The sequence below is a fragment of the Pinus tabuliformis genome, chromosome 2_1 (assembly GCF_031772625.1).
Source record: "Pinus tabuliformis cultivar Carrire ecotype Pingquan chromosome 2_1, CPIR1, whole genome shotgun sequence".
NCBI lineage: Eukaryota > Viridiplantae > Streptophyta > Pinopsida > Pinales > Pinaceae > Pinus > Pinus tabuliformis.
The window spans coordinates 957,581,723-957,600,919 of NC_142299.1; the positions used below are offsets into that span (position 1 = coordinate 957,581,723).

At 38.7% G+C, this 19,197-nt stretch overlaps 1 protein-coding gene across 5 annotated transcripts in view; it reads left to right on the forward strand.

Annotated features, from left to right (window-relative positions):
• Nucleotides 1-19,197, forward strand: part of TAFII59 (TATA BOX ASSOCIATED FACTOR II 59) — a 245,117-nt gene that overhangs the window by 41,608 nt on the left and 184,312 nt on the right. For 3 of the 5 annotated variants that reach the window (XM_089403579.1, XM_089403575.1, XM_089403576.1), the window contains exon 3: nt 2,793-2,937. In XM_089403579.1, the coding sequence (XP_089259705.1) occupies nt 2,812-2,937 (126 nt within the window). In that variant the 5' untranslated portion in view covers nt 2,793-2,811. The remainder of the gene's footprint in view (nt 1-2,792; nt 2,938-19,197) is intronic. The other 2 variants (XM_089403577.1, XM_089403578.1) reach the window with 1 other exon arrangement.

A 19,197-nucleotide genomic window follows, 5' to 3' on the forward strand; every position in this document is an offset into this window, starting at 1 on the left:
CTTTGAGAGGATTCACACAAAGAAGAGAAACCGTTTGGAGCAAAAACGGTTGAATGATCTAGTTTTTGTCCAATACAACCTTCGGCTCAGATGGAACCAATTGCTGAACAAAAGACCTGATTCAGATCCCATTGTGTTGGAAGACATTGACCCAACATCAGATTGGGTAGTGGAGAGTCGTCTACCAGAGTTTGATCCTGATGAGGATCTTGAATCACTTGATGTTGGAGATCCACTGCAGCATGTTCAGTTGAATGCAGATCCCAATCCACCAGCCTCAGTCTCACAGCCAGCTAGTAGGACTCCAGTTGTAGGTGCTTCCTCTGCTCAGCCACGACAGAAGCGCAGCCGCATTTGTACTCTATCTCAGCTTGCATCTGTTGCACAGCCTAGTGGTACTGGCACCACTTCTACAGTTGCAGTTGGAGACGATGATGATGATGAGGAGCCATGGGGCCCCTTGTCTGACTCTGATGATGATGATCCAGAGATTGGTCGAGATGATCTTGGCTCCTCTGGCAGTAGCTACTAGCCTCCTTGGTTATTTGTATTTTGTTTTGACTCTTGAGTCTTTGATCATGTATGACAGACTACAGTTGACTATGTATTTACTATTGCCATTGGGTACACCGTACCATTTTGATATAATGGATTGGTTCATGAGCCTACTTTGATCATATGTTGTCTTCCATGTATATTATAATGTTGTGTGTTTGGAAACTTGAATGAAAATCTTTAAAATTATGTTTAAAATATTTAAAATTATGTTTTTTTATAAAAAAAATAAATATTTAATGTATTTTTTACAACGACCGAGTCATTGAAATCGAGCCGGCCGAGTCATTACCGAGTCCGAGTCCGAGTCCGAGTCGATCCTCGGCCGAGTCCGAGTCCGAGTCCGAGTTGTAAAACATTGGTTGAGAGGGAGTGTTAAATTTGGACAACTAGGTCCAAACTCCATGTTCTGATGCTTAGATTAAGAGGCTAATATTTTTGTTGGATTCCTCTTTCTGAGAGGTGTAAAATCCATATAAAAATAGTCTTAATCCGATGAGCAGAACTTATATTTTGAATTTATTATTCTTAATAAATTATATGTGCAAAAGTCAGCCAGTTTTGTAATGTAGGCTCACATGCCCAACAGATGTGTCACACACCCTCATTGATGGATATATATATACAGGAAAAGTTGGAGAGAATTTGAACACAAAAACAACTCACATCTTCCTCTCTCATCCTAAAAAGTACGAGCTACCTGGAGGACGAATTTCAGCCACACGTGGGAAGGACGAAGAGGATTTTTCTGCTGCTAGGGTTTCGCAGAAGTTTGACCAGCGTTGACTTTGGTCAACACTTGGTCCAAACAAGCTGAAAACTTGTGGGAGGTTCGATTTTTGAAGGCCATACTACCTGGCACAAAAATCGAGGTCAAAGGGTTGACCGTTTTGCTGCTGCGTTGACTTTTAGCTTGCTGCCCCTGCGTTGACTTTTCAGGACAGCGTTGACTTTTGTAGAACTGACTTGGGTTGACTCATCTACTGGTTGGAGGGTTGTTGTGACACATGCTGGGCTGGCTGACCAAAGGAGACTTTGCTGGTTGAAGCATCCTGTTGACCGCCGAAACAAACACATACATTTTTCTTGTTTCTGATTTGTCTTCTGTAAGATCTGCTTATATGTTCTATCTGCATTTTGCTTATCTACTTGTATGATTGCTGTGAGAAAAGTGAAATTGCTCTTAGCATAGAACATCTACAAAACTTTACACAAACAGACTTCTGATTTTCTGTTTTGGTGTCTACAACGAGAGCGTTTCAGGGATCTATAAAACGTTGCAGTCAAAAAAGCCACCTCACATGGTTAGCACTTTGTCTTAACAGTTCCAAGTTATATAAAGAGCGCTTTACAACCAGTGTGCAGGGTGCAACCTCTATATTTGAAATGATTTTCTGGATGACTCTGGCACTTGAAGCACTGAACACATGCCAAAAATACTAGAACAGCTTATGCACTGAAGCTATATGGTATCACACATCTTGTTCACCAGGGATCCAATAGTTAAAGTATTAATTCATTGCATCTATGAAACATTAACTCAATCCTCTGTTGATTTGATGCTTGCAGTCACAGATTAGTATGAAATTGATGGATACAAAATCAGATAATAATGAATTAACAATGTTATTGCAAATGTGGTGGTTATACATAGAAATCATTGGGTCCTTGAAAGGTCATCAGACACAACTGTTGGCTTTGTAGAGTGGCTTATGGACAGTCAACAAGGAGAACAAGCAGTGCAGTCCTTTTTAATAAGTGAGTGCAAAAGGTCAATCAAACTTAACTGCAGGGTCTTTATAGGCTCCCTTCCAAGAATAGCTGTTAAGGTGACTGTAGGTTCTTGAATTCCTCTTCAAAATAAAAACTGTAGACTTAACAATTGTTACTGTTTACTTCCATTTTTGGTTTCTATATAGTGAAAACTGAAATAATCCACTCTTTTGCAGAAGCTGAGAAAAGTCAAGCAGTTTGCTACATTCCTAAGTGTTTATGAGATCCTTTTGTCCTTAGATTTTTTCATTAAACAGAGTTCTATGGTCATAGAACAAGAAAATAATTCTGTCATAACTCTGACCTCAGTGTATTTGCTTAGCTGATCCAAGCCTGCCTGTTTATTTTTACGAATTAAATAGAACACAGTAGTGTTTTCTAATATCTAAGCATTAGATGATAACAAAATTTCCTTACTGCTTAAAATCTATTTGTCAATTCGTTTTTCATCTTTTGTGGTTTAGGAGCTTTTAGGGGGCAAGCATGAGTATTCTGCCAAAGGAGACAATAGAGGTGATAGCTCAAAGCATTGGTATAAGTAACTTGTCTCCAGATGTTGCCCAGGCTCTTGCTCCAGATGTTGAATATAGATTGCGTGAAATCATGCAGGTATTTTCTTTGTGTTTTTTGTCACAAACTGTTGAGTTATTTTTTGCTAGACTGGTCATTGTTTTGATTCAAATTGCTTGTATGCAAATTCTGTGTGGATAAATGCAGGAAATTGTGCGGTAGAAACCAACATATCTATACTACAAATTCTTTTAGAGTTTTATGGTATAACCCAAATATTGTGTAATGTGCATGTCGTGGCTTTAATGTAATCAAAAGTGTCTGTTATAAACTATTGTCTATAATACTTTTATCTTTATTGTTGCTCGCCTCTAAAAAATTCGGAGTAACTTGTAAGGGAAAACGAAAATCTGTTGTAATACTAGATAATTGTTACAATTAATTTATAACCAGTTCACTGAAATCATTTTCCTAATGATATTTTTCTTACAAATGTTGTGTTCATTTTGCATGCTAAGGCAAACTCAGTTGAAATTAGCAAGTTAGGTGCTTCGGGTACAAAATCAAAAGTCTCTGCCGAGGGGCAATAAATATATGAATTGGAGTTCTGTACAATATCTGACTTTCAAGATATGACTAAATTTTATGTTGGGTTGCAAAGAAAGCTCAACATAATTGGAGAATTTAATATTTGGGGAGTATTTAAACAATTTTTTGTTTGATAAATACATGGTATGAATCCTAATGTAATGGAAAATCATTGAATTCAGAGAGAAATCCTCCTCTCATCTTCTATCCCATGCACGGGTGCTCTGAAAAGCAACACTTATGAATTACTCTTCTGCCTACACTCTTCTATCATGCAAAATTGCTGTTGAATTGGCCGATTCTTCCTAGGGTCTTCAAGAAGCCATGTTAAATTTTGTTAACAATGGTATGTTCTATGCTTAGCACAATTACTTCAATGTTCATTTAGCAGCTCAATGACAATTTCCAATTTAATTTTTCAATAGCAATCACATTAACCATAAATCACATTGACAGTAAAAATAGATAGAACATGAAACAAAATGCAGAAGACAAGCCAAGACAAGAGAACGCCAGATTTGGCAAATGCCAAGGAAAATCCCCAAGATGGGGAAAACCCTTTGATCAATTCATCTTATTACTATATCAAATGTTCAGCAGAGAGAGAGAGAGTACAATAAAGTCAATATTGACTTGCCAAATCACAGTCAAAACAGCCCTGTCAAATCTGAAGTCAACAACAGTCAAACTCTGCCCTAACTAGAAAGTCAATGCTGGTCAATGCAGCAGCAAACAGTCCTTTATGCAGCTCAGTCAAACCCAGTCAAACTCGGCCTTCTTTGCTGGTCAAAGTCAGCCCAAAACAGTCATGAAAACAATGGTCAAACTTGGTCAAACTCTGTGATCAGGCCTGCGGTCAACTCTGCGATTGGTCTGTAGTCCAAGTCAACAGAATGCCTCGGTTCTTGTGCCAATAAATGCAGCCTGCTTAAAACGAAATTCTGACCCAAAAATCTCAGTCAAAAGTGGTCAAAACACTCCTGGTCAGCACTGGTCAAACCTGCAACGGACTCTGAAATTTCAACCCTGTAATTCGTGCTTCTGCTGCCACACGTGTGAGGAAAACAGATGCCCAATGAGATGTATGAACCGATTAGATAAAGAGAGAAGAATGTGTGAGATGAGATGATGCCAAATGAGGCTTGAGGTCTCTCATAATTATACAAGTCGTCGAGGGTGAAGTGACATGTCTCTTGGGCTTCATGAGCCTACATGATGTAGCCGACCTTGACAATTTGCACATGTGTGGGCATAAATTCAAAAACACATTCCTGCTTATCCAAATTTAATAATCTTTATATCATTTTTGGTCCTCTCGAAAAAGAGGAATTCAATGCAATCATAATCTCCATCAAATGAGCTGTCCAAAGTGGAATTTGGCCCTAGTTGCCAATTTTAACAAGCCAAAATACAAAACTGTATTGTTCTTCCACAACCAGATACAGTGATAATCCTTTTGAGTGCTCACACTGATGTTCTAGAGGAACATAAGTGTCATTTTTGTTTAAGAACAATTATACATGCAGTAGACTTTTTCCAGAAGCACAAATACCTAATCAACCCCATCTTAGGACTATTGTTGTTGATAATGCTGAATTGGTTAGATAGTTGACAAAGGTGATTGATGAAGATAGAATAAACAAGGTGTCAAGGACACCTAGTGAACACTTGGAATAAGCTGATTTTTCTCTAGCTACAAATCAATGCACACTGGAAATAGTTTAGAAATCATTAGGAAATCAGGGACAATTTCTACTAACCAGGGAGGAAATGATGATGACATCCTATTGTTAAAACATATTAATTTTTTTTTTTATTCGCCTTGTAGCAGATGTCATCTACCACATGGGAATGTAACTACTAACCCACACAGATTTTATCATTTGAGTCCACATGGAATTGCATCTCCCACTTCATAGTGTTTTGGCTCGTGACTCCCATGGACCAGCCTGGTAAGGTCAATGTAGGACCATATTAGGCTGGCATCTTACCTGCTTTGGGATTGACCCAGGACCAACCTAGTTAAACAATTTCAACACCTTATTTTTGAAAAATTGACCTTAGAGTGCAATTCTTCATTAGATAAGTTTTGATCAAGACTTTACAGGATCAATCTTTGTTTGAGGACCAACCCTTTGTTAGGTAAGGGTTGATCATTACTTTATTGGATTGATCAAGACCTTATTTGTTGATTGGCTAGGTTGACCTAGTAAGCATAGTATCCATGTGAATTGCAACAAATAACATATGGGGCATGGGCGTTCTCTATAAAGCCTAGCATAAATTTGCTTGTAATTTCAAATTTTCATTTTTAATGCAATAGCAACGGGATTGTGGTCACCACAATTTACACTTATTTGGGGGTCAAATTCACTAGTCTAACATTTAGTCATTTAGTTTGAGATTTGTGGCTCAATCCTAACATTGCAAAGATACAAGTCTTTTTTTATACTAGAGCGCTAGTGATTCCACAGTTACTTTCAGGACATCTTTGCTATGATGTACCTCTTTAACTTGATCATTAAGCTGATGATTAGCTAAGGTATGGGATCCTACTTTAGTGCCTGCTAATTGATCATGTATAAGGTGAGTATAGTTCCTCATGTTGCAATAAAGGATTTGATGCAAAATGGAAGGTCCCTTAGGCTATTATGCAAGTTGTGTGTGATGCCCATCCCATGCTCATTCAGATCATTTTCAGATTAGCTTTTTTCCTTCATAAGCTTGCACCATGGTAGATTCATCGATAGAGTGCAAGCGATGTCCGTTTTTTCTTGTTCTTTAGTACATGACACTTCTACCCCGACGAGATAGAGACATGTTTGATTCTTTGATGCTTCGTCACTGCTTTAACCCATCGATATCTCTATTGAGTGCCCCTCCCTTTTAAATGACTCTTTGGATGCTTTGGGCCACCTGTTTTCCCTCAAGGATGAGCTCAACAAGAGTTATTAGGGAGGACATTTGTTGACAATACATATAGGGTACTTGGACATCTCTTTCCTAGGCTCTTGGCCCTAATATAGGCTTCTTTTTAAAACATTTTATGCAATTGAGGGATGGTTTGATTCTATCCAAATTATACTTGATGTGATTTGTCTCTTGGTCTTACGTTCTTGTTACCCCTCATGTCAGCAGGGTTACATATATTTTTTCACCTGCATTAACACCATTGTAATTCCAAGGTCACAAGTCAAAAATCTTGTAAAAACCATGCGAGTCTTTGTATTTAGGTGTCTAAGGCCTTATGATGATTGGCCATGGTCTGTCCTTTTGGGCTAAGTCCTTGGTCTCATTGTCTTGTTTAGGATTGGCGGGTTTTGGATGGATCTTAGGGGGACTCATGGTTTAGAGGAGCCTTGATTATGTAGAGATGATCACCAGTGTATGGGCTAGTGCAGCTCGCCTCAGGGTGCACCTATTTCTTACACATGGTTACAAGCCATAAAGTTTGTATGTGGCCTTGGCCTTGGTGTAGTATTCCTTAGACAATTCTCACCTTGACAATCTCACAAAATCAACATGTTCGCAGTATATGTTTCCTGATGTATCTCAGGGGGACTCATGGTTTAGAGGAGACTTGGTTATGAAGGTGTGATCACCGGTGTATGGGCCTCTCTAGCTTGCGTCAGGGTGCACCTATGTTTTATTACATGGTTACAAGTCATAGAGTCTGTATGTGGCCTTGACATTGGTGTAGTATTCCTGTTAATTTTAGATCACTATGGTATGTTCTACGGTTAAGAGCAATTTACTTCAATTTTTCTTATTAGCCCAATGTCAATTTCTAGATTAGCAATCACATTAACATGACAGTAAATGCAGATAGAACATAAATGAAAAGCAGAAGACAAGCCAAGACAAGAGGACATAATCTTTGGCGGATACCAGGGAAAAACCCCAATGCGGGGAAACCCTTTGATCAAGTCTCCTTATTATTCTTCAAAAGTTCAGCAGAGAGAGAGAGTACAATATGCAAAATTCACTTGCCCAATTACAGTCAAATTTGTCCAGTCAACAGGATGCCCTAACCAGAAAGTCAATGTTGGTCAACCTAGCAGAAATCTTCCTCCGAATCAGCTTGGTCAAACCTAGTCAACTCTGCCTCCAAGGATAGTCTGAATCAACCCAAAACAGTGTCGAAAATATCAGTCAAACTCTGTCAACGCAGTCAAACAAGGTCAACTGCTGCCTAGTCAATGTTGGTCAACCCTTATGAAATTCTGTCTACGCATAAAACAGAAAATTACAAAGTTGTCCTTTGCATGTGTGGAGGAGAGAGGCTGCCTAGAAATCCGTACACCCAATCAGATGAGGAGAGAGAGATATGCAAGTGATGAATGATACCCAAATGAGGTAGATGCATCTTCTATTTATATGCAACGTTGAGGATAAAAATACATGTCTTTTGGGCTTTTGAGCCTACAATAGATTGCTGGCCGACCTTGACAATTTGTCCATAGAAGAAATAAATTCATAATTCCATTTATACTTGTATTGATCTTTAGATCAATTCTACACCTCTCAGAAAGAGGAATCCAACAAAAATATCATCTCCATCATATGAGCTATCCAATGTGGAGTTTGGCCCTAGTTGCCAATTTTAACAAGTCCTCATATAGTTTATGAGAAATTTTGTCGGCGTAAATCACATGATATTTCATTTGCGATGCATTTCGAACCAACCATTGTGGTTCATCGTCAGGACAAGTTGAAGAAACAGATCTAGTTTAGCATATTAAATAGTTAGAGCAAAGCATCCAACAACTATATTTCCTGACTAGGTAACGACTATATTGTCTAACGGTTAAATTTGACCGGGAAACAGATAGATGGACTGGATTACGGGCAAAACCTATATTCAAATAAATAAGTTAATTCAATTAGTTATATATTTTAATAAAAATAAAAGTAAGGGGACCATTTTATGAATTTATAGTTATAAATATATATTAAAATAAATAAATTAAGAAATAAATTAATATAAATTAATAGTTAATTATAAAAGTTATTACCTATATAAATATTAGAGTAATTATTAGTTATATATTTAATAAAAATAAAAGAAAGGGGACCATTTTATAGTTATAGTTATATATTAAAATAAATAAACTATAAATTAATATAAATTAATAGTTAATTATAAAAGTTATTACCTATATAAATATTAGAGTAATTAATAGTTAGTTATAAAAGTTGTTAAATATAAATATAGTTGGTTATATTCTTATTAACTAGTTTTAAATATTAAAATATTAACTAATTTAAATATTAAAATATTTTTTCTGACCCTTAAGTTTCTCTAATACTTACATATCTAATAACTTTTATAAATTACTTATTGATTTATTTATTTATTTTTATTTTTATTTTTTATATTAACTAATTTAACTAATTTAAATATTAAAATGTTTTTTTCTGACCCTTAAGTTTCTCTAATACTTGCATATTTAATAACTTTTATAAATTACTTTTATTTATTTATTTTTTATTTTTTTAGTCCCTTTAACTCGTATCTTAACAAGAATATAACCAACTATATTTATATTTAACAACTTTTATAACTAACTATTAATTACTCTAATATTTATATAGGCAATAACTTTTATAATTAACTATTAATTTATATTAATTTATAATTAATTTATTTTAATATATAATTATAACTATAAAACGGTCCCCTTTCTTTTATTTTTATTAAAAATATAACTAATAATTACTCTAATATTTATATAGGTAATAACTTTTATAATCAACTATTAATTTATATTAATTTATTTCTTAATTTATTTATTTTAATATATATTTATAACTATAAATTCATAAAATGGTCCCCTTTTATTTTTATTAAAATATATAACTAATTGAATTAACTTATTTATTTGAATATAGGTTTTGCCCCTAATCCAGTCCATCTAACCGTTTCCCGGTCAAATTTAACCGTTAGACAATATAGCCGTTACCTGGTCAGGAAATATCGCTGTTGGATGCTCTGCTCTAACTATTTAATATGCTAAACTAGATTTGTTTCTTCAACTTGTCCTGGCGATGAACCACACTAGTTGGTTCGAAACGCGTCGACAAATGAAATATCATGTGATTTATGCCGAAAAATTTCTCATAAACTTGATATGGATCACAGAAGCCTCAATTCAACTACTGAATTCCTCATATAGTTCTCAAAATGAAAATTTTACAAATTCAACATGTTCACGTGAATTACCCAAGGGCATTGAAGATCCAAGCAAAGGCGACAAAGTTGACTTACTACTAGCCATTTGAGTAAAAAAGGTTACCATCGGGGGTGTAGAGGACCATTTGGTGGCTTGTGGACATATAAATAACTATTGCAAAGTCAAAGGAACATCTTTCCAAGCAAAGTGATTTCCTCATCAACCAAGTCAAACAACTATGGATCATGTCGAATTGTTGTAAGGACCAAGTCGAGCCTCAAGTTAGCTGCTAAAGAGGGATGTTGAACATCCAAGGACCATTTCATCATTCCAGACTCAAATGCAAGTGGGACATAGACTTCTAATGGTCATGTTGAACCAAATCCATTCCCTTGAGTGGGCAAAAATCCCTGTAATGTAATATTTTATTAAAATTTTTACTTAGTTTTCTACATGTGGATGACAAGTAAATTATTTTCCTAGAGAGAGGTCCAACTAGCCGTTAAAGAAAAATTATAAAAGGCTAGCCTATCCTCTAGCTGAAGTTGTTGATTTGTGAGATCATTTTAATGCCATAATTCAAAACTTTCATCTTTGCATACACATTGTCTCTATTGTGTGAGTTGTATTTTCTTATTTTGTGTTTATTTGATTAATGTTGAATATGAGCTATTAATAAAATTATTTCATAACTAGTAAGGATTACACAAGTGTTGGAGGGACGATATGTTGAGGGGCTACATAGCCATGCAGAGAGGGTGGACTAGGCACTAGTCTACTTCATCACTCTTGTTGTAGGTGGAATGAATAAGAACCAAGGGTTGGACCGATCCTTATAGGGGATAGCTTCAACCGGGTGAAGGTCATTCCATCACATAATACACTCTCTTCGAGTCTAAGCTCACCTCACTGTCCAAAGTCAATGATCAATATGAACATGATTGTGGTTCACAACTCAACAATCTTGAAGGTAATATTTTTGGTCAAGGTAAGTCATTTCTCAACAACCAAATTGTTTTGAAACCTATTTCTTGTTTTAGTTTAGATTTATTTGCTTGCTTGTGCTTCAAGTTTTCATCATAAAATAGCTATTTAAACCCTTGGCATTAGGACATAAAATATAGATCTAAGCCAGGGTGAGGATAGGGTGCGTGTACACTAGGAGAAGATCAGGGCCATTCTGGATTGGCCTACGCCACAAAATGTGATAGAGCTGCGGGGATTTTTTGGCATTTGCACCTACTATAGGAAGTTTGTGAGGGGATTTTCACAGTTGGAAGCACCCCTCACAGATCTGACCAAGAAAGGGGCTTTCGAGTGGACTGATGTGGCACAGGAGGCCTTTGAGTGCCTCAAGAGGGTTATGAGCAGTTGCCCGGTGTTAGCCTTCCCAGATTTTACACAACCCTTTGTCTTGGAGTGTGACACATCCAGAGAGGGCATTGGTGTTGTTTTGATGCAGGGAGGCCACCCTATAGCTTTTGAGAGTTGGAAGCTCCTTCCTCTGACCTCATGAGAGGCTGTATGCTATATATGACAAGGAGATGCTGGCCATTATGCATGCATTGGCCAAGTTCAGGCAATACTTGGTGGGAAACAGATTCAGAGTGAAGACTGACCATAACAGTCCTCGATTCTTTTTGGAGTAGAGGGAGCTCAATAGTGGGTCGGCAAGATCCAACCCCGTGACTTCGATATAGAGTATGTCAAGGGCAAGAAGAACGTGGTAGCTGATGCTCTATCCAAGAGGCCCACAACATTCTCCTTTATGAGTATTTTCCAGGATTGGAGGGCGTAGTTGCTAGTAGAGTACTCCAAGGACATGTAGGTTTGTGAGATCTTGGATGGCACTTTTGAGGATGACAGGTACAAAGTGATGAATGAGGTGATCTATTATAAGGGGAGGATATACCTGGTGTTGGGTTCGCAGGATCATGCAGGCAACCCATGACTCCCCTTTAGCAGGGCATTAAGGATTCTTCAAGACATACCGTGCTATTCGGGAGCACTTTACTTGGAGGGGTCTCAAGGGAGATGTTTTGACACGTGTAGGACAGTGATGTCCGTCAGAGGAACAAGGGGGAGTTGACACATTCGACAAGTCTACTTCAACCTCTCCCTATTCTTGAGGGGAAGTGGGAGAGCATATCCATGGACTTCATCACAAGGCTACTAGTGGTACAGGGGCGTGATTGTATTTATGTGGTGGTGGATATGTTGACAAAATTTGCCAACTTTTTTGTCATGCTAGCCAAATATTCAACATCGCAGGTGGCAAAGCTCTTCTTCAGAGAGATCTTCAGGTTGCAGGGTATTTTGAAGACTATTGTCAATGATTGGGACAACTGGTTTATGGGGGCATTTTGGCAGGAGCTTTTCCGGTTGGTGGGCGCTGAGCTCACACCCAGCACGAGCTATCATTCCCATATCGATGGGCAGATCGAGATTGTGAACAAATGGCTGGAGGGATGCTTGCGGAATTATGTGACAGGGCAACAACGTGCGTGGGTGAAGTGGCTACACCTTGGGGAGTACTACTACAACACCACCTATCATGTCTATTGGTATGTCTCCCTTCCGTGCTTTGTATGGTTACGATGCTTTGACTTTTGCTGACATGATTTTTGGAGACAGCAGGGCCCCAAGGGCCAAAGATTGGATTCAGGAGAGCCAAGAGATCCTTAGAGCTCTCAAGGATAACTTACAGACCGCCCAAAATCAACAGAAGATGTATGTTGACAGGCACAAGATTGAGAGGCACTTTGAGGTTGGGGACTTGGTTTTCCTAAGGCTCCAACCATACAAACAATCCACTTTGAAGTAGAAGGGAGCTGAGAAGCTCAAGCCATGCTTTTATGGGCCCTATAGGGTGACTAGGTGGGTTGGAGAGGTAGCATATGAGCTGGAACTCCCACTAGGGAGTAAAGTGCACAACGTGTTTCATGTCTTGTGCCTGAAAAAGGCCTTGGGACAACAGGTGATAGTTGACATGAGTTACCACCCTTAGATGATGAGGGGCATTTGGTTTAGGTACCGAAGGCCATTTTCGAGGTGATGGAAAGGAAGCTCTGGAACAGGATTATCCGAGAGCTTCTTGTGAAATGGAAAGACCTACCTAAGGAGGATGTCACTTGGGAAGGAGAACAGGTACTTGAGCATCCATCACTGCAGTTACTTGAGGACAAGCAACATCTGGGCAGGGAGGACTGTAATGTTCCCACTTAGCAAGTTTTGCTAAGAAATACATTTTTGCACAATTTTGATATTTTGACATGTTTGACTTAGGAAAAGTGGGTTAGGACGACCCCACTTGACATTTTGATAAAAGAAGGATCCAAACATAAGAAAAGAAGGAAAATTAAAAGGTACGTGGAATGTGGGGGCCACTCCAAGAGGGAATTCATGTTGATTTGTGTAGCTTGGGAGGTACTCCAAGCCCTAGGGTTCAAGGTTTAGAGGGCAAAGCACCATAAGGGTCACTTCTGGGCTTGGAGCCCAAGTATGGGGTTTTGCACCCGATCGTGTTTGGGGCAATTCCGGAGGCACATTTCTACATGTGATGGCATGAGATGATAGAGGGCGGAAAGGAAAACCCAACACTTCAAGAATTGTCAAATTCTGAGTTGTAGAAGTGGAGAAATTAATTTTTGAAGTTGACAATTAATTTATGGACAGTCAATTCATGTAGGCTTGGTCCAAAAGACATGTCCCTTCATCTCATTCGTGGAGTCCTCTTATGTGTATAAATAAGAGGTGTGTGAGAGTCATTTCTCTCATCCAAAAATTGCATCATTCATAGAATTCTCTCTGAAATAGGCTGAGCTCAAGAAGGAGGACAAAATAGGGTAAAGGGATCTGTTTTGAGGGCAGAACACACCTGTGATTAGGTCGAGCTACTATAGGAGGTAGGTTGCAGGCCTAAAGGCAAATCTAGGCACGGTTTAAGGTGATAATTATCTTTGTTTTGGGTCCGATTTGAGCAGCAAGGGAGGCCATGCTTTGAGGAGAATCTGGATACCTGTGCGTGGAGTTTTGAGGACTGTCTTTCTTGTGTAAAGATGCCGCAACCCTATTCATTGTATGTAGACTTGGTCGTAACCCTGTAGAGGAGTTTTTTTGGGACTACTGTCCTTAACAAGCTGAAACAGGGTGCCATATAGAGCAGCGAAGGAAGGAGGGTCTTGTGGAAGGAAAGCCACAGTCCTCTAGGTGATTGTTGGAGTAGTTTTAGGGCTGTGACATATTTCTGTGGGTGCCCTAACCAGTGAAGAGCTACAACAATATGCACAACCAAAGGTATGTTGATGAGATAGTGTTGATTTGATGCTAGTTTGGGTGGTGTCCTAGTGTGGACAAGTTGCAGCCTGTTGGTGCCATGTGGAGGATCTTTCGTGGTGGAGAAGAGTCTTCCTAGGAGCAGAATTTACAGTGATGTGATTGGGTACCATTGATCTGATTGGTGGGCAGTGTGTTGGCTACCCAAAGTAGCCCTAGAGCAACAAACAAGAAGGATGTTGTTGGTGCATGATTGGGTGAAGTTTGCAGCCTAAGGAGTAGCTCTTTGGTGGACGAAAGAGGCTACTAGATTGGCAGATTTGAGCTTAGGTATTGGCCAGCCTTGAGAGCAGTTTGATGAGCCCGTATACATGCAACATAAGTGACTTGTAGCATTGTTAGGTGGCAACCCTCTTGGAGTCTCAATGTGTAGTGGCCTTGATGGACTAAGGCACTACTAGTGAGCAGTACGGAAGTGAAGGACCGACAGGACAAGATATGACATCGAAGTTGCGCAACGAAGTTTGTCATTGTATCTTGTATACCATAGACTGTTGTATTATTCAAATTTGGTTTAATATAACAAAGATTGGGATTGTACAATTTTGTTAAAAGCTGTGTATATTTGTGCATACGTGATTTACTGCTTTATATTTCTGTTGTGCAAAGTAGTTTATGGTTGAGATTCTTGGTTTGGTAGCGTTAGTGATTTTAAGACTCTAACCTAGACCCAAGGTCGTGGAAATTCAACAATTTACACCCGTTAGGAGAACTTGCACTCATGGGAAGGAAGAGAGAAGGGAGTTTGATTTGTGGAGCCCACATGAAGAGAGGAGGGGCAACAAGGATAAATAGAGGTGGAGGAATTCATAATGGGACTTTTGCCAAATTCATAATTGAACTCTTGTTTACTTGAGCTGTTGAGCCAAGTCATCATCGTGCTGTTCAGCACAAGAGATTTCCGGGCGGGAACCTCACCTCCTTCATTGGACTTCGAGCGCCACCCTAAGGGAGTCTATTGCTACATTTCAGAGCTGTTCTGGGGAGATTTATAGGTGTATTCAACCATTATTTGGAGCAGACTGGGCGCAAAAGGAGGAGAAAAAATTCTTGGGAGAAATAACTACATGGCATATTGGTTTCTGGGCTTTTCAGAGACTGATTTCCTTGGTATTTGCCAGAGTTTTTGGGTGTTTGCAGGTTTGAATCGAAGGGGGTTTGGAGGTGGTTTTTTGTTGCTTTTTGGCAGTGTGTAGAGGTTCACTAGGTGGGCCTGTGAATGGGGTGGAGTTGTGGGAGTTGAGGAGAGATACTTGTTGGGATTTGGAGGTATTGCTGGAGGAATTTGCATGGGAGTTTTTAGTATGATTTTTTGGAGTGATTTTGGGCTTGCAGGCAACATCTTCCTTCAGTAGTGCGTACCCCAGGCAAATGTAGGAAGCAATGTCGTGAACATAGCGATCGAGATTAAATCAGCGAGGGGAAAAAATCGGAAAAATCGGGAAAAAATTGGTAAAAATCAGGAAAAAATCGGCAAATACAAAAATATTTATTTATTTTTTTTCATTTTTTTTAATATCTAAAGCATCTACAACATAAAATAAATGCATTGACACATAAATATGATAAAAGAACTAATATATAAGATGTGTAATATCATTTCTAGTGCTACATCACACATAACAGTGAATCATGTCCTGAATAGTAAGTCCTGAGTCCCAACTCAGCCTCAAAATATCAACAAAAAATATAATAATGTATCTCATATCATGAGTCATAATGTCATATACAATGAAATGAACCAAATAACTAATACTACTAATTTCCTCTGCCCTCTTGCGAGAAAATGCAATAGCTTTCCCTCTAGATGTAGATGGCGGTGGAGTTGGCAGTGGACTCTGCTGTGCTCTAGAAGCTGAAGAACTAGGAGCTACAGGAGGTAGACCACGTCCTCTACTGGTGACAAGGGTAGCCTGGGTAGGTGGTGTCACCTCCTCTTCTTGTTGCTCCTCCTCCTCCTCCTCTACCCCCTCCACTACCTCTGGCTCTAACCAATCAACGACAGACTCTATGAGAGGCCTCTCGGCCTCAACTCTCCATGCAACAGTGGTGTCAATCCCATCCAATGAGATGGCCTCCATATCAGGTGTCCTCTCAAGTTGCCTCGCCCACAATCGAAGATTGTAATAGACGTAGACCATGTCATTAAGTCGCTGGGACTCCAACCTGTATAAGGGTCATAAAATAATAATTATAAAAAATATATTATTTAATGAATTCAAAAATTAACTGGAAATTTAGAATATTTTAAGTTTTAACTTGTTGCGCTTCTTGGTGTGTATTTTTTCAAATACACTCAAGTTGTGCTCGAATTCCCAAGGAGCTACATGTCTGGTTGAGCACTCGAATGGCAAGCCTTCGCAGATTGGGTACTCTGCCACCATAGCTTCTCCACCATGCATCTACAACAAAATTACAAATAATATAAACATAAGAAAAATTTGAAAGTTGAAGCAAAGTATGAAGTTATGAACTTGAAGAGACAATGAAATTTGAAACAAACTAAAAAATACTTGGCATTTTAGTCTTCCTATCAACCACAACCATGTCAAAGCTAAATGTGCCACCTGCCATCTTGTATATCTCCATTTCTTTAGAGATTTTTGCACGTTCTGTTGGAGATGGCACCATCCTCTAAACACAAGTGAAGAATCCATCCATGACCTCAGCATCAAATAAGAACCCATAGGGGTAAGCAAATGCGGCTAAGTTGCACGAAACGGGGAAACGGGTACGAGTTTCCGAAACAGGCACGGGTATAAAATGTGAACCCCCCAAATTTTGGAAACGGGGAAATGCCATATATATATATATATTAGGACATTTAAGAAATATGTGCAATCATAAAGCATATATGATACATTCTAATTTATTATATTATGATTAAATTGTCAATTGTCAATGCATAAACTATAGGTCTCTAAATTTACATCACATTTACTCATGAATGATCACATGATGAAAATAGAAATATCCAAAATCAGGCACGAGAAATTTCTAATTTCTTGTCTCGTGCTTGATTGGGAGTCTCCTCCTACAAAGTTGAACGACCTTAGTGCTCTTGATTAAATACAAGTTCCATACCCTAGTACCCTACATGTTCTTGATTATTGGGAATCTCCCCTGCATAGAGGGCTTGGTTCTCTTGATTAAATGCAAGTTCCATACCCTAGTACATGACAAAATCCAATGGAAACATTGAATCCCCCCAATCCTGAAATCCTGAAAAACAGATAAGTTTGTTGGATTTTGAGTGAGATCTAAAATTCTATTTTCTCCTTATGAAATCCAATGAGGGCGAAACCACTCTCAAACATCTTGAGTCATTTCATGGTAATGTTAAAAATTTAAGTAAAAGGATGAAAATGAAAAATAAAGGAGAATGTTGCTTTTACTTTAAGAATTTAACATTACCATGAACTGCATATCAACACTAGGGCCATAGGTTTGAACATTAGGCTACCCCACTCAAAAAATCCTCTTTTTTATAACTTGAGAGGCATCTAGAAGCATCCAGAAGATATTTTAGTCGCCCAATAAAAAATTAAAAGCGAAAAATAAAAAAGAAATACAAGAAAAAGTCAAGTTAGAAGAGGAAACTCCACCGTACAGCTTGGAAACGTGTTTCCGGCCGTACTAGCCACGTTTCCTCCTCGAGAAACGAGCCATTACGGCCGGAAACGAGTTTCCAGGCCGTACGGTACGAGTTTCCAGGTTTCCGTTTTGTTTCTGGTCGGAAACGGACTTTTCTCCAATGTTACCTGCAATTTAGAAATGCGGGGTTCAGGTCGATCCTTGCAGCATGAATGGGACGATGGAGTGTGTTGTTCTATCGTTCATCAATCACTTCCCATAGGAGGAGTTGTTTCTGAAATCCCACATATCCCTTATCATCATAGTAGGTTCGAATGGATTCTTTGCCTCTGTCAATGACCTCATACAAGTAGCCCATTGCGGGCTTGTCACCATCAACTAATCGAAGAACCTTTACCAAAGATTCAGTAATGCAACACACCTCTTGCACTCCCGCCCAAAAGCTTTCCTGGTATGAAACTAATCTGCATATGGCCTCTCCCTCTGGTTTGCGGCTAAATGCCAAAGCACACCACTGATCTGAAAAAACATTCTCTTCACATCTCACATATAATTCAAGAGGGATTGAAGAGATATGAAACTGGTGGCAAACCATGTAATGGCGGGGCTCACCAACTCCTTGTTGTTGGTGAATGTTCTCATCAAATGAAGCACAGATGCATGATTATATATAAATTTTGTAATGCTTTTGATGAGTCAACAATATCTTTGACAAAAGGAATTTTTCCTATGTCCTCCAACATCAAATCAACGCAATGTGCAACACAAGGTGTCCAAAATAAATTAGGATGCCTCTCCATAAACATCTTGCCAACAACAACATAATTTGCAGCATTGTTCGTTATGACATGGACAACATGTTCTGGACCCACCTCCAAAATAAACACATCCAACAAATCACATAATAATTGTGCGTCTTCGATATGTGCAGATGCATCAACAAATTTCATAAACATTGTCCCCTTGGGACAATTAATCAAGAAGTTTATAAGGCTTCTACCCTTTTGATCGGTCCAATCATCTGACACCACAGTGCATCCTATGTGTGCCCATGATTCCTTAAACTCTCTTGGTGTAGTCAACCTTTTCATTTTGAAGAATGCGGCCTCTAAAGTCATCATAAGAAGGGACATTGTACCCTGGGCCAACAATTGCAATAGCATCAACAACAGGCTGGAAAAATGGATTATTCCTTGCAACGCCGAAAGGAATATCGCACCAAAGAAGAAACTTGCCCAACAACTTGTCAACTTCTTCTTTCTCATTTTTTTTAATAATTGAAGATATAGATGGTTGTGAACCAGATGTGGTTATAGGAACAAAATATGATGAGGCAGCTACAGGGTTGGTTGTAGATACTGATGTTGAAGTAGAACCAACACCACTCTCATATTCACCTCCTAACACTCTATTCCCTGCTAGTTTACTCTTCAGAGCTGATTTGGACAGTTTGGTTTGCTCTATTTCTTACACTGATCTGAGGGCTCTTCAGATGATTTCCGGATTTGTATTGGTGCAAGGCCTTACCTCATGTCTAGGGATTTGTGTAAGGTTATACTTCAATCTGTATACCCCCTGTCATATGATGCCCACACAACTTGCAGGTCAAGTTTGATCTGTCAAACCCTTCATCAGGTTCACCAAATTCCCACAGAGGATCCAATTTCAT